The sequence below is a fragment of the Panthera pardus genome, unplaced genomic scaffold (genome assembly GCF_024362965.1).
Source record: "Panthera pardus isolate Hobbes unplaced genomic scaffold, ASM2436296v1 HiC_scaffold_17, whole genome shotgun sequence".
Classification (NCBI taxonomy): domain Eukaryota; kingdom Metazoa; phylum Chordata; class Mammalia; order Carnivora; family Felidae; genus Panthera; species Panthera pardus.
This window is the reverse complement of record NW_026526732.1, coordinates 46,009,731-46,022,311: the sequence shown is the minus strand read 5'-3', so window position 1 is coordinate 46,022,311 and position 12,581 is coordinate 46,009,731. Positions and strand designations below refer to the sequence as shown.

The 12,581-nt window shown below is 49.5% G+C and overlaps 1 protein-coding gene across 4 annotated transcripts; it reads left to right on the top strand.

Moving 5' to 3' along the window:
* Positions 1 to 1,936: 1,936 nt before the first annotated feature.
* VGLL2 (vestigial like family member 2) lies at positions 1,937 to 12,099 on the top strand. Of its 4 annotated transcripts, none has more exons than XM_019418179.2 (4): positions 4,222 to 4,532; positions 6,789 to 7,095; positions 9,082 to 9,603; positions 10,753 to 12,099. In XM_019418179.2, exons 1-4 carry the CDS (start codon positions 4,452 to 4,454, stop codon positions 10,794 to 10,796), a joined length of 954 nt encoding a protein of 317 aa, XP_019273724.2. In that variant the 5' UTR covers positions 4,222 to 4,451; the 3' UTR covers positions 10,797 to 12,099. The 4 variants fall into 4 exon arrangements, with proteins under 4 accessions (XP_053760516.1, XP_019273724.2, XP_053760515.1 ...); XM_019418180.2 differs by having other exon boundaries at positions 4,223 to 4,532; positions 10,896 to 12,099; XM_053904541.1 differs by lacking the exons at positions 4,222 to 4,532; positions 10,753 to 12,099 and adding an exon at positions 1,937 to 2,051 and having other exon boundaries at positions 9,082 to 10,086.
* The last annotated feature ends 482 nt before the right edge of the window (positions 12,100 to 12,581 follow it).

Sequence of the window (12,581 nt, the reverse complement as noted above, 5' to 3'; positions counted from 1 at the left end):
AAAATAGTCCTTAAAACATGAAAGATGAAAAGTTTAACATTTTTGTAATAATTAAATATATGTCAATAGTTACAAAGTAATCTCATCTACACACTAGAACAGACCGTGGAGAATTTTTGCTAGAAAACATTAAGAGTTACTTTAAGTTTGCATGAAAATAATTGAACTCTCATTTTCTTGGTTTTTCACTAAGTCATACTGAAATTCCTTCATTTAGTGTTTTGGTGAGGTTTCAGAGTACAGAAATTTCTTTTTTTTCTTGATTTTTGGAAATAAAATCACCACTCAGATTCCACATTAGTTACCAGAGTACCATTGCTAAATAATATACTGTGCCCAAAAATCCTGACTTTTGCAGATATGTTTCCAACTAATATTATTAACATTTTGAATCCACAAAATCGCTGTCAGCTACTCTCAAATTCCAAACACATCTCTGCTCTATAAAATGGGCCAGGGTGGGTTTAGGGGTTAAAAAAAAAAATCTGTGAGATAACCATTGTGTTCATCTCCTTTGGCTGGCAGCATAAGGCCACATAAAATGTCAACAGTCAATGATCCAAACAAATCATGGGTGAGGGAGGGCCTGGGCTGGCTGCAGGTCAGTTCTCCAAATTCGTTCTATTCATACACCCTTCCTTGAAAGCTGTCTCTTTGCCGTTTTCAGAATAAGATGGCACAGGTGGACAGAAAAATTCAGAAGGTATTGGGAAAATGATGAGCAACCCTTCTGAAGAGAAAATAAACTACTTCATTGAGATGCTATCTTTAAACATATAATCACTCAAAAGTAATTGAACGTCACTTATTAACTTCAAAATAAAACCACCTTTTATTTTCACAGTTCTAGCTATGGTTAGAATTGCACACTAGAATTGGATAGTACAATGTTTTCATATGGCAAACTCCCTCCTCACAGTTCAATATATTGCCAAAAAGCTGTCATAAAGTGAAATTCATTTCTAAAAGAAGTTTGGATATTCCTTCTGCCCAATTAGGAGGTTTAAGGGTAATTAGGCTAGCTGTAATAGTAATAGCTGACCTTTCCAGGGATGTTGATACATTTGTGAGGGACATCTAACTGTCTGGCATAGTCTCTTCTAAAATTACTGGGAAAGAGAGAGGGAAAGAGAGGAAGGAAGCGAGAGACTTTCTGTCCTCCACTCCCACCCGAGGCTCTGAATCAAAACCTCACTTACTTGACGACTTAATGTCCTGGTGGTTTGAATATCTGGGAGAGTAGAGGGCGTTAAATTTAGCTGTTTACCTTCTATTTCAGCACAGAAACAAGACACAATCTCATCAGATTGAGAAATATCACCTTTGTGTAAATGATAGCTTTCCAGATATACGGAAAAGATTGACCTTGCTCCAATCAGTGGGCTTACTTTAAAACCACAGACTCTTCATTTTTCTTCCTTTACCTTGGATTTGGGGGGAGGCAAGTGTTTTCCTGCCTAAATTCAAATTGATGCTCACTGGCCCCCATTCCCTGGGTTCCTTTAAACTCCTGTGCAGCGAGTGCCCTTACTGAGCTTACGCGAGGTTTTTAAAAACTGTTTTAAGTAAGAGGAGACTGAGAAACGTGAACAGAAAGCAACCTCGGGCAACTGGCATCACATTCTCTTCATTTTCTTTGTTCAAAATGTGGGCTGTCACTGCTCCTGTAATCCTTTTCAAAAAGAACCTACATTTTGCTGGGCCTTGCTGGATCCAGGGAGATTGTCGTTATTTTCTCCCCAATTTGTGGGAAATCAAAGTTCCTCTGGTACCAGGGTCAGAGTAAAATAAAAATGTCAAAGTGGGTGGGTACAGGGTTTAGGATGAGCTATTGCAGGTGTGCGGGGACGAGAGTCGAGCTTGTCTGCGCGGGCAAGGGGTGAGATCCAGCCCTCACACCGCCCCCCCCGCCCCCACACACACACACCATTGCTTTTTCGCGCAGTGCTGCGGTCAGCCAGCTACGCCGCCAAGCCTGGGCTGCGAGGGAAGGGGTGGGCTTCGGTGAAGAATGCTGGGTCCCCGAGATGCCCTAGCTGCAGCCAGCCAAGGTAGAACCTCTATGTCCACAGATAGATAGCGGGACCTGCGCGGGGGGCGGGGGGGGGGGGGGAGGGGGGAAGAGTGTGACCCTCAGTGATCACGCCTAATGGCCTCGATCTGTCCTGGTCTCCGCGGCTGTGTGGGCACCTGGGCTCCTGCTCAGACCAGACCCTGGGCGCTCGGGCCAGGGGTAAGCCAGGACCTGGCGCAGGGGAGGGCGGAACGGGCCCCTGCAGCCAGCTTGCGCCTAGGCGGCAAGTGACACTGGGAGCTACACGCCCACTTCCCGCCTCTAGGAGGGCACTGTGTGGCTGTTTGGTTCAGGTTCGCTCTTTTGCCTCCAAAGAAAACAAAGGTGGTTTTTGCCGTTTCCCCAAACATCCAAGGCGGGAGGGTTGGGGTAGGGGCGGGAAGGATGTTATGCTCCACCTGTGCGCCTAGGTCGCCAGAAGCTCTAAGGAGCCTGCAGAACTCGACACCAAGGCCAGCTGGCTTCCAAAAAGGCTTGCGCAAAACTGGGCTGAATGGTGTCCTTATTTATTTATTTTTATTTAAATCTTCTTTAAAATCGGTTACCGCGCTCGGCACGGCTCACCATTTATAAACCGAACTGAAGACTGGGAGCCATTACCCATTTATTATTCGGGCAAAACCAAAACCTCAGCCCCGAAACAATTTGGCTTAAAATATTCACATCTTGAAGACAAATATATCTTTAAGGGTGCATTTGTTTCCAGTGTTGCAGCCTGAGAATCGATGTCAGACTTTTTGTTTTTGTTTTAATGGGTAATAACTGGAGTTCCCTAATGCACGCGGCGTCTCCCGTGGTTCTGGGCTCTCCGAGCTCCCAAGCCCTGCCCCCGCCGCCACCTCAGGTCTCACCACCGCTATCTCCTCAACGCTCTTTCCACCACCTGACCCAGCCGTACGGACAGCCTAGTCTCGATTCGCCCCTAAACTTACGGGATGCAGGACTCCCCTGTGACACCCTCCTCCCCAGGGGGCTGTGATGGGAGTGGGGAGTGCTTGGGGAGGATGGAGAGCAACGCCAGAAGCCGGTCCAAGCCTGCCGAGCTCTCAGAGAAGGAAAAGGAACAACGACGCACGTTTCGCAATCAAAATGCATCCTTTCAACGCTTCGAAAATGAAACCTAAAATCCCAGCAGCTGTTTTACTGGTTGAAGAGACTACATACAGCAGCCCTCTCTGACCTCCCTGCATTCTCTAGGCCGACTCCTCTTGCAGCCAACAAGTCCTGGTCCCCAAAAGTTACCGCAACTTTAAAGGACTCACGCCGAGGAGACCGGGGGCTGCCGGGGGCTGGGTATGGCCTCCTGGACTCCTCGAAAGCAGCTCGCACGGGAGGGGCCGGATGCGGGGCGCCAACAACGCAGATGGGGCGGGTTCGGGTGGGGAACTTCAAAGAGAAAGTGCCGGGATCGAACATTAACGAGGCAGAAGGGACCGACCCCAGAGAGCTGAACTGAGGTGTGGGAGCTGGAGGCGGTCGGGCGGGCGGGGTCGGTAGAGGTGCAGGGGCGGTCTGTACTGTCTTCAGCCACCGCCTTTTCCCCCCCAGAGGGAGCTGCTCCGCTCCCGGGAGGAGTCTTCGGACTCCCTGGACTTCCTGTCTGAGAAGACGAGGATCCCCTAGGGGATTCCTGGGGAAGGCGCTACCCTCCCGGCGCTCACCAGGCGCGGAGAGCCCACCTCCTGCCCCACCTCGCCAACCCCGGATGCGCACACTCTCAAATCTCCAGTGTGAGGCCGGGCTCTCCCAAGGGACCTTTGCCACCACGCATCAAACTTTTTTCTCTCCCCAAGTGCGAGAACCCCCACTTCGCCCCTTCCACACTCCCACCCCTTCTCTCCCATTCCGTCTCTCTCTGGGTTTCTCTCTCTCTCTCTCTCTCTCTCTCTCTCTCGGTTTAGCCTGAGAGTCCTACTCCTCGCGGTGCAAAGCTTCCGGCCTCAAGCTCGGGGGTGCGCCGTTCGCGGTACCCTTGGCCCCCAGCTCGCCGCCGGGCAGCCCCGAGAAACACCTCGGTAGCCCCTCGGCCCCGGTCCCCGACTCCCTATTGGCCCCCGGTCCCCGCCCCCCCCCCCCACGGTCCCCTCCCCCTTCCGCGGCCCAGAGTGGCGTCAGCACGCCTCCCCGGCGTGGGGTTTAAATGCCCACTAGCGGGAGCACCGGCGCTTCTGTCCCGGAGCAGCGTCCGGGTTGAAATTGCCGGGTGGGAGGGGAGCCTGCGAGCGAGCGGGATCCCGAGCCGCGGAGCGCGCTGCCCACCGCTCCGCCCGCAGATGACTCGGGAGCTCGAGCCCAAGCGCCGCCCATGCAGCATCCCTGCGCTCCACCGACCGAGAGTTGATGATAAAATACTTAGCCGTCTCCGCTGCGGGGAGCCATGAGCTGTCTGGATGTTATGTACCAAGTCTATGGTCCTCCCCAGCCTTACTTTGCAGCCGCCTACACCCCCTACCACCAGGTACGTGTCTCCCCCGGGCCGGGACCTCGGAGACGGGTGGCGCGCCCTCGCTGCCTAGAGCACCGCCTGTACCCCGAGGTCCGGGACGCCTCCGCACGGGTCCGGGGCGTCCTACCAGCGGCGGGAGCCTCGGGGATGCGGCGATTGCCGGCGCTGCCACACGGTCGCTTGAGCTAACCCTTTAGCGTGTCCACTTGCGCTCCCGGGAAAGCAGCTAAGCCCTGTTAATGCGTGCCCGGTCCTTCCGGGGAACAATCAGACGAGGTTCGTGTGAGCTGAATTGCCTCCTTAGAGTCTGTCGGACTCCAGATTCTTCGGTGCGGGGTAAGGGGAGCTGCGATCAACGCTCACGCAGGGAAAACCAAACTTTGGTCTCAAAGGTGAGAGTGACAAGAGAACAAAAGCAAAGACCTGCCTGTGCCTCTGTCTTTCTGTCTGAAATGCAAAGATCTGGCCACTCATCCCTGCAAGCTTATCTAAGGAGTAACTTTATTCCGTTTAAATTCTCAAGGGATCAGGCCAATTAATTCTGGAACCAGAGAATTCGTTATAAAGAGAACTGCTCAAAAGCATGGGTTTTATCATCTTTGCTCTGCAAAGTTCTGGGGATTATTATTGGGGTGCAGTTGACCTGGCAGAGGAGGGCTTCAAAGATAATATTCTTTTCGCTTTTCTTGAGGCTGAGTAGCTGCATCAGGCTGTCCTGCTCTCCACAGGACAGTGGTTACCTGTAAGAAGACCACTTAACCCCAATTGGGCAAACTCTTGAAGTTTCCTTTAATTATTCCATTTTCCCTCTTCTCCGAGCTGAGTCTGGGCGACCAGTTTTTCTTCCCATTTCCTCAGCTAGTGTAGTAAAAACTGAGGACCGTAGTCCAGAAAAAGAGTAAGTTCACACACCCAGGAGGCCGTAGGGGTCCCAAGCAGATTTCAAAGTGAGGGCTTGGACCCCTGCTTCAGAGAGACAGCAGTACATCCGGACCCCTAGTCCAAGTTTTTGCCCATTTTGCTTGCAAATTCCGAACGTCTATTCGAAAATTTCCTGCTGAATTAATGATGGAAGGAGTAGGTTTTGCGTTTTGCTTTTTTCCTTCTACCTCCCCCCTTTTTAAACTTTCCATCCAGGGAGTTTGTTTAGTCTCACAATATTCATTTGGGGAATCCTCAGAGTCCCTCATTATACGCCAAGCAGGAATGTGGTGAAAGTGGTGATATTGCTAAATAACTACAGTCTTTTGGCTTCAGTGTCTGAGATGGTTCCTTCCCAGGCTGTGACTATTGCAAAGAGGAGAGGTGGGCTGATTTTCTGTCTGCTTGGTCCTTTCTCCTCCCTGGCCCTGGACCAATAATCTATTCCATTAAGATCTCCGTTCATCTTTGTATGATCAGCCCGCTTTGAGGCCATCTCTCCCTGCATAAATGCTTTAACACTGCATTCAGTCCATTGCTCACTTCTAAGAAAATATTTCAGCAACCACACTTGGTTTTTAAAATCGCTACCAGACAGCCATAATTCACTCAACCTCACAGCCAAGATCTTCTTCTCTCCCTTTTATTACTTGTTTCCCCAATGTGCATAGAGATGGTGAAGGCAGAAGTGCTCAGGTTTTTCCTTACTCAAAAGAAGACCTCTTTCAAAACTGAGCTAGACTCTTAAGTGGACATTTTATGGGTGACCAAACAAATATCAACTTGCATTTATTTAAATGATTCATGTCAGGATGTCATTCCACGTTTTTACCCCACATGATTCCTTCCCAAATAGAACTACCTCATACCTCTTCACAGTTCTTCATTCACATTCCTGGCTGCACAGAGTGGATTTTGGTGTTTTCGTGCTCTGTCACAACAATGCTTAAAGTCTTGCATCTTGTGCATCTACCTTGGATTCTTAAGCAGGGGACAATCAGGCCCGAACTGGAATTGGATGCCCTTCACCCTTGGAGCCGGATTTTAAAAATACATCTGCCCTGAGCCTGGCTCTGCGGTCAAACTCTGCTTATATCCTGGCTGCTTAGGCATCTTCTGGGACCTTTACCCTGACACCTTCAGAGAGCTTTCCGTGTGGTCTAGCGGCGATTCTGGGGAGACAGAGACACCAAGAAAGGCAGTCTGCCTGTCAAGAAGCTCGCAAAAGTTACTGATCACAGGGGCTTATGCATGAATGTCAGTTTTCCCCCGGATACCTTAGGGATCTGACCCCAATTTGCCATCTCTTTTGAAGCTGACTCCTCTATTCTTTCTCTCTTTGAGCAGAAACTAGCCTATTACTCCAAAATGCAGGAAGCCCAAGAGTGCAACGCCAGCCCCAGCAACAGCAGCGGCAGCTCCTCCTTTTCCAGCCAAACTCCAGCCAGCATAAAAGAGGAAGAAGGCAGCCCAGAGAAAGAGCGCCCACCAGAGGCAGAGTACATCAACTCCCGCTGCGTCCTCTTCACCTATTTTCAGGGAGACATCAGCTCCGTGGTGGATGAGCACTTCAGCAGAGCCCTGAGCCAGCCTAGCAGCTATTCCCCAAGCTGTACAAGCAGCAAAGCACCCAGGAGCTCGGGGCCCTGGCGGGGTGAGTAAAGGGCCCACTTCTAGGGGCAAATAGAGAGCCCTCTCAGTCTGGGGCCCAGCCACAGAGGCTCCAGGGAAGGCAGCTGAAGGAATCCTAGGTGTCAGAGGAGTTGAGGATGGGCATGTGGGGAGAGTAAGTAAAAGGAAGGAAGAAAGACCTCTCCTTGCAGAGGCAGAGCAGAGTAGAGCAGCGACCTAGAAAAACCACCAGCCTTGGAATTGGGAGTCCTGGGTTTCGTGCTGGCTCCACCAAGTTCCTAGCAACATGACCTTGGGCAAGTCTCTTAACCTCTTTGAGGTCACTCTATTTACTGGTCTCTAAAATTAGAATGATACCTGCCCTCTTAACTATCCCTGGAGATGGCTGTTCAGCAAACAGAAAACTGTGTGTAAATGTGCTGCGGAAATGTGAGGTTTCCAACACTCTCCCAAGCCCTGAGGGAGATCTGCACCTACAACAACTTACAGGGCACTTGTAAGTTCCTGAAAATTTGCCCAGAGAAAAAAGTCTTAGACACCACTGTCAGCAAAACCTGCTGAAGGATGTCTCCTAAACCGTCCGTATGCTTTCAGAAAGAAAGTTAAAGTACCAAAGAAATAAAAATTTAGGTACAGCTGAAACATCTCTAAGGATTTTCCCCAAACACAACCCCCTCTTTATTCTACCCTTCTCACAAAGCACTGCTTTCTCTAGCCTGGGACAATGATTTATTGGACAAGTCAACTAAATCTCCCTTCCATTCTGAAATCTCAATCTCCTTTAATTTCCAGGACAAGGAAACAAACTTTCTCACTAAACTTAATTCTTGATGTGTACCAAGCTGAGAAACGAAGACTTTGCTGTAAAAAGGAACACAAGTATTACATTTTATGGGGAAATGACAACCCCCACCCTCCCTTGTTTTCTTAAGAGTGTCTGACAGTTTGTGCAAGCCTTGCCTAGATAAGATCCCCAAATCATGAGTTTTGAACACAGAACATTCTTTTTATTCTCCAGTTGCCTAAATATTTTTAACAGGAAGACAGTTCACCACTTAGAATGCACTTTTAATTTTTAATTCTTTAGAATGTTCTGCAGATGCCTTCCCCAGAGGAGATGCTCAGTACAGGTCCCTAGGATTAAATCTTTCATTCCCTCCCCTTCCACTAAAGGCAACACATTTGACCTAAATGCTGTTCTCTTAAAAATGCCTCCAGGCACTAGGGGTCAACAGTGATACTGGCAATAATAATTATTATTCCTGGCGTCCACACTTTAACGAACAAATATTATTAATTAAAACGTAAAAGATCTGTCCCTTTGTGTCCCTCTGCAAATAATACAGCTGCCCTTTTAGTAAGTCTAGTTTACTCTTTTGCTTGAGTTCTTGGAAAAAAATATTTGAAAGAAGGTTTCTAGAAAGGAGGCTAATAATAGCAAGACTTCGAAATATGTCGATGGACTTCCAGTCTATCAGAGGCCCTGGAGGGGCACATTTTCTGGAGCTGGGCAGGGTGAAACGCGAGAGGGGGTAGTGAAATCTCTAGGCTGCCGACCAAGAGCGGGAAGAGGTATCTTTAACTAGGAGGGAGAGAGGCTGCGGGTTGGGAATGGGAGGCCGTGTCTGCCCCGGAGCCGCCGAGGCGGCGCAGCCCGCAGTGGAGGAAGCTCCCAGCGCCCCAAAACTGGAACTGCAGAGGGGTGTCTCACCGCTCTGCCTCTCCCAGCCTGTTCTGGGGTTTCCGCGCTGGAAACGCGTCTGCGAAATCCGAGGAAGCCGCCCTCCTTCCCAAGGAGTTTCTCCCATTTTGCGGTGCCTCGACCTCGAATTCGCAGGGTGCATCCGCCTCCGAAAGACGCCGCCCCCGTGGGCGGGCAGCGGGTCGGCTCCCGGCCGCGGCTCGCCCGCACTTTGCCCGCCTGGCGCGTTCAGCGCTCCCGCTTCCATCTACCTGCGGTGACGTGCTCCTCTCTTCCTTTCCTCCCCTCCGCCTCGCCTGCCTGCAGACGGCTCCTTCCCGATGAGCCAGCGCAGCTTCCCCGCCTCCTTCTGGAACAGCGCGTACCAGGCTCCGGTGCCCGCGCCGCTGGGCAGCCCGCTGGCCACCGCGCACTCGGAGTTGCCCTTCGCCGCCGCCGACCCCTACTCGCCCGCCGCGCTGCACGGCCACCTGCACCAGGGCGCGGCCGAGCCCTGGCACCACGCGCACCCGCACCACGCGCACCCGCACCACCCCTACGCCCTGGGCGGCGCCCTCGGCGCCCAGGCCGCCGCCTACCCGCGGCCCGCCGCCGTGCACGAGGTCTACGCGCCGCACTTCGACCCGCGCTACGGGCCGCTGCTGATGCCGGCAGCCTCGGGGCGCCCGGCCCGCCTCGCGCCCGCGCCGGCGCCCGCGCCCGGCAGCCCGCCCTGCGAGCTCTCCGCCAAGGGCGAGCCGACGGGCGCAGCGTGGGCCGCGCCCGGGGGACCCTTCGCGAGCCCCGCGGGGGACGTGGCCCAGGGTCTGGGACTCAGCGTGGACTCAGGTAAGCGGGAGAGGGACCTTGGCCTCCCCGGACCCCTCCTGCCCTGTGTCCGACCCTGGGTTGAGCCCCGGACCTCCCTTAGTTCTCCTTGGAGACCCCAGTGACCTTGTGGCCCAGGGGTCTGCATGGCAGGGTTGTGCTTCAGTAAACAGATGACCCCGTGTCATCGGTGTGGGCAGAATGAGAAAGTAGGCTTTTTTCCCCCCACAAATTAAATTTAAATAAATAAATAATAAATAAATTTGTTGGAAAGGTTCTATAGCTCTGCGCTGTTCAATCCTGTAGCCGCTAGCCACTTGAAAGGTGGCCAGGAGGAACTGGGATGTGCTTACGTGCCTGATACACACTGGATTTCAAAACTGTACCAAAAAAGAATGTGAAATTCATCTCACTGGTATTTTTATGTTGACTGCATGTTGAAATACTTTCGACACGTTGCATATTGAACATACTGGGTTAAATAAAATATATTGCGAAGATTCATTCTCACCTGGTTCTTTTTACTCTTTTTCAATGTGGCTGCTAGAAAATTTAGAATTATGCCTGTGGCCCCCATTGTGTTTTTATTGGACAGCGCTGATCTAGAGGACCTGCTCAGAGTGTAGTTCATAATCTTCTAAAGTTTGGGGGGGGTACTGTCTCCTGGTGACAGTTATAAGGAAAGGAAAATATGATTTTGTTATCAACTTAATCGCCAATTAAATAGGTGTCTTAAAATGTAAAACTTAAGGAGAATGTGCTCTTAATGACAATACTGAATTTCTGACTTAAGGAGTTGAATTTGAAAGGTACATTCAAATAAGGGTTTACTCGTCTGCTTGCTTTACTTTTAGGGCATAACCAAAAAAAATGGTTATATTATAAATGCAATCATTGGCTTGTAGTCTTGCCCACTCGCCCTTCCTTCAGGTGAAGATTTGACATTTCTGTTTGCTTTGCTTTTGCTTTCATTCATGCCCTTTAGATGAATTCTGTGACATTTGCAATAAAACTGTGGCATTTGTCTTTCTCTTTCCTTAAATACCTGTGCCTTCCCGTCCCCAACCCCTTCTCTCTCCCTCTCTTGTTTTGCTTCTCCGTCTCTCTCTCTCTCTCTCTCTCTCTCTCTCTCTCTCTCTCTCTCTCTCTCTGTTTTCTCTCTGTTTTCAGGTTTGCAGCCTCAGGACAAAAGCAAGGATCTGTACTGGTTTTAGACAGCCCACCTTCTTCCCTGTAGGTCTCTGCATAGCGCACTTGATGGCACTCAGCTGAAATCGAGTGGGTTTGTAACAGCTTCTGATCTTGGTTTGCAGCTCGTCGCTATTCCCTCTGTGGTGCATCCCTCCTGAGCTGATCTGCTGACCCAGGGTTTCCCCTTCCCTTTCCCTTCTGACCAGCCGTGGAGGCTCAGCATCTGTGCCTCTCACTTCATGGATGAGGACATGGGGGAAGGCAGAGACTTCAAACCTCTCCGTGTATTGGGAAAACCAAAACACACATCTACAGAAATATTGTCAAACCATAATTCCTTCTGTGGAAAGAGCAGATCCAAAGACTGAATTATGTTGAATGACTTTTGGGCACATCACTGGAAATATCTGCGGTGAGGTCACTTAGATGATACGATGTCATAAATTTTCTTGGAAAGAGGAGGAAAAAAAGAGACTTTTTGGTGTGAATATTTTTTATGCTGATGTGAATTATTTCATTAAGTAGTGTGGCCGTAGCACTACGGATGTCAGTATCCTCACATTTGAAATGTATTTGTATTTGCATCAAAGACTGTGGTAGAGAAGTAAAAGAGGCCAATTCCTTCTTCCTCACCTCATAGCCTCCAGTTCCCTTCCTGCCAGCTCCCTCTCTGCAATACCCACTCCAGACACAAAGACACTTTTTTCCTTTGGACTGTGAACATGGAAGCCTCAGCCTAAATGTGAGTGGCAAGTGGCTTATCTGGAGCCACCTGCCCAAGTCTTACTGAAATGCAGCTGTTGTAGGACAACTGTTTAAAACTCCAGAAATACATCGACCAAGGTGGCACTTCCCAGTGTTTGGCACAACAATTGCAATTGCACTGGATATATTTTATATGTGTGTGTGTGTGTAGATATATATCATATTTTTTACGAGGAACGTTTTGCGATGAAAGAAGAAACCCTTCTCTGCCTTCTCTCCCACAAATTCTGCCTCTCCTTCTATCCTCCTCTGGATGAAAAGAAGCAACAAGAGTTCCCCAACTGTCTCTGTGAAGAACTAGGAATCACCACAAGGGGAAGAAATGTCCATGGAGTCTCTAATACCTCGAATATTCCTCTCAGTCTCTATGGTCATGATTTGGGCACTTCAGTTTTGGGACAGGGGAAGGGGTCTGTGCATGGGCAAAATTGAAGGTGATGAGGAAGAAGGAACAAACATTAAAGATGTCTCTTTACTACAAGGTAACTGTGTTATTCCATAAGAAGAAAATAAATGTCCTAGTCTTTCTCCAGTAGAATAAAATAATTTATAGTAGTACAATCTGATGTCAGTAAGTACCATTACTTTATATGTAGAGTGCTCTGTGTTTTTCCTAAGCGTGTGCCATTCTGTGAAAGCTGATAACTCTTTTCCACTTCCCATCAACCCTGGAGGTGAGAAGTTAGGTAGCCCACCTCTGTTTCACAAATGAGAAAATTGTGGCCCACGGAAGCCCAGGGCTTACCTGTCAGCATTCACTGGGTTAAAAGCAGAGATGATGCTGAAAAGGCTACCCGTGCACCATTCAGTCAGGTACACCTTTATTATTATTGTTACTTCGTAAATTCTAGACTCTTAAGACAGTATTCAGTTAAAAAGTGTTTTTGGAAATATTGGTTATATTATATTTTAATAAGCTAGGCTACGAAACCAAACCTACCAGGAGGAAGAAAAAAAAAAGGAAAAGTGAGAAAGAGAGAGAGAGAGAGAGATTATTTAAGAAATTAGTGGTCTTTCTCTTAATTTTCTCTTGATGCCAAAGT

Excerpts from the sequence above, each read along its gene's own strand:
- VGLL2 (XM_053904540.1), top strand. The coding sequence starts at position 4,452 with ATGAGCTGTCTGGATGTTATGTACCAAGTCTATGGTCCTCCCCAGCCT. Across the intron at positions 4,533-6,788 it reads CCTACACCCCCTACCACCAG|AAACTAGCCTATTACTCCAA; the intron begins GTACGTGTCTCC and ends CTCTTTGAGCAG. Across the intron at positions 7,096-9,081 it reads GAGCTCGGGGCCCTGGCGGG|ACGGCTCCTTCCCGATGAGC; the intron begins GTGAGTAAAGGG and ends GCCTGCCTGCAG.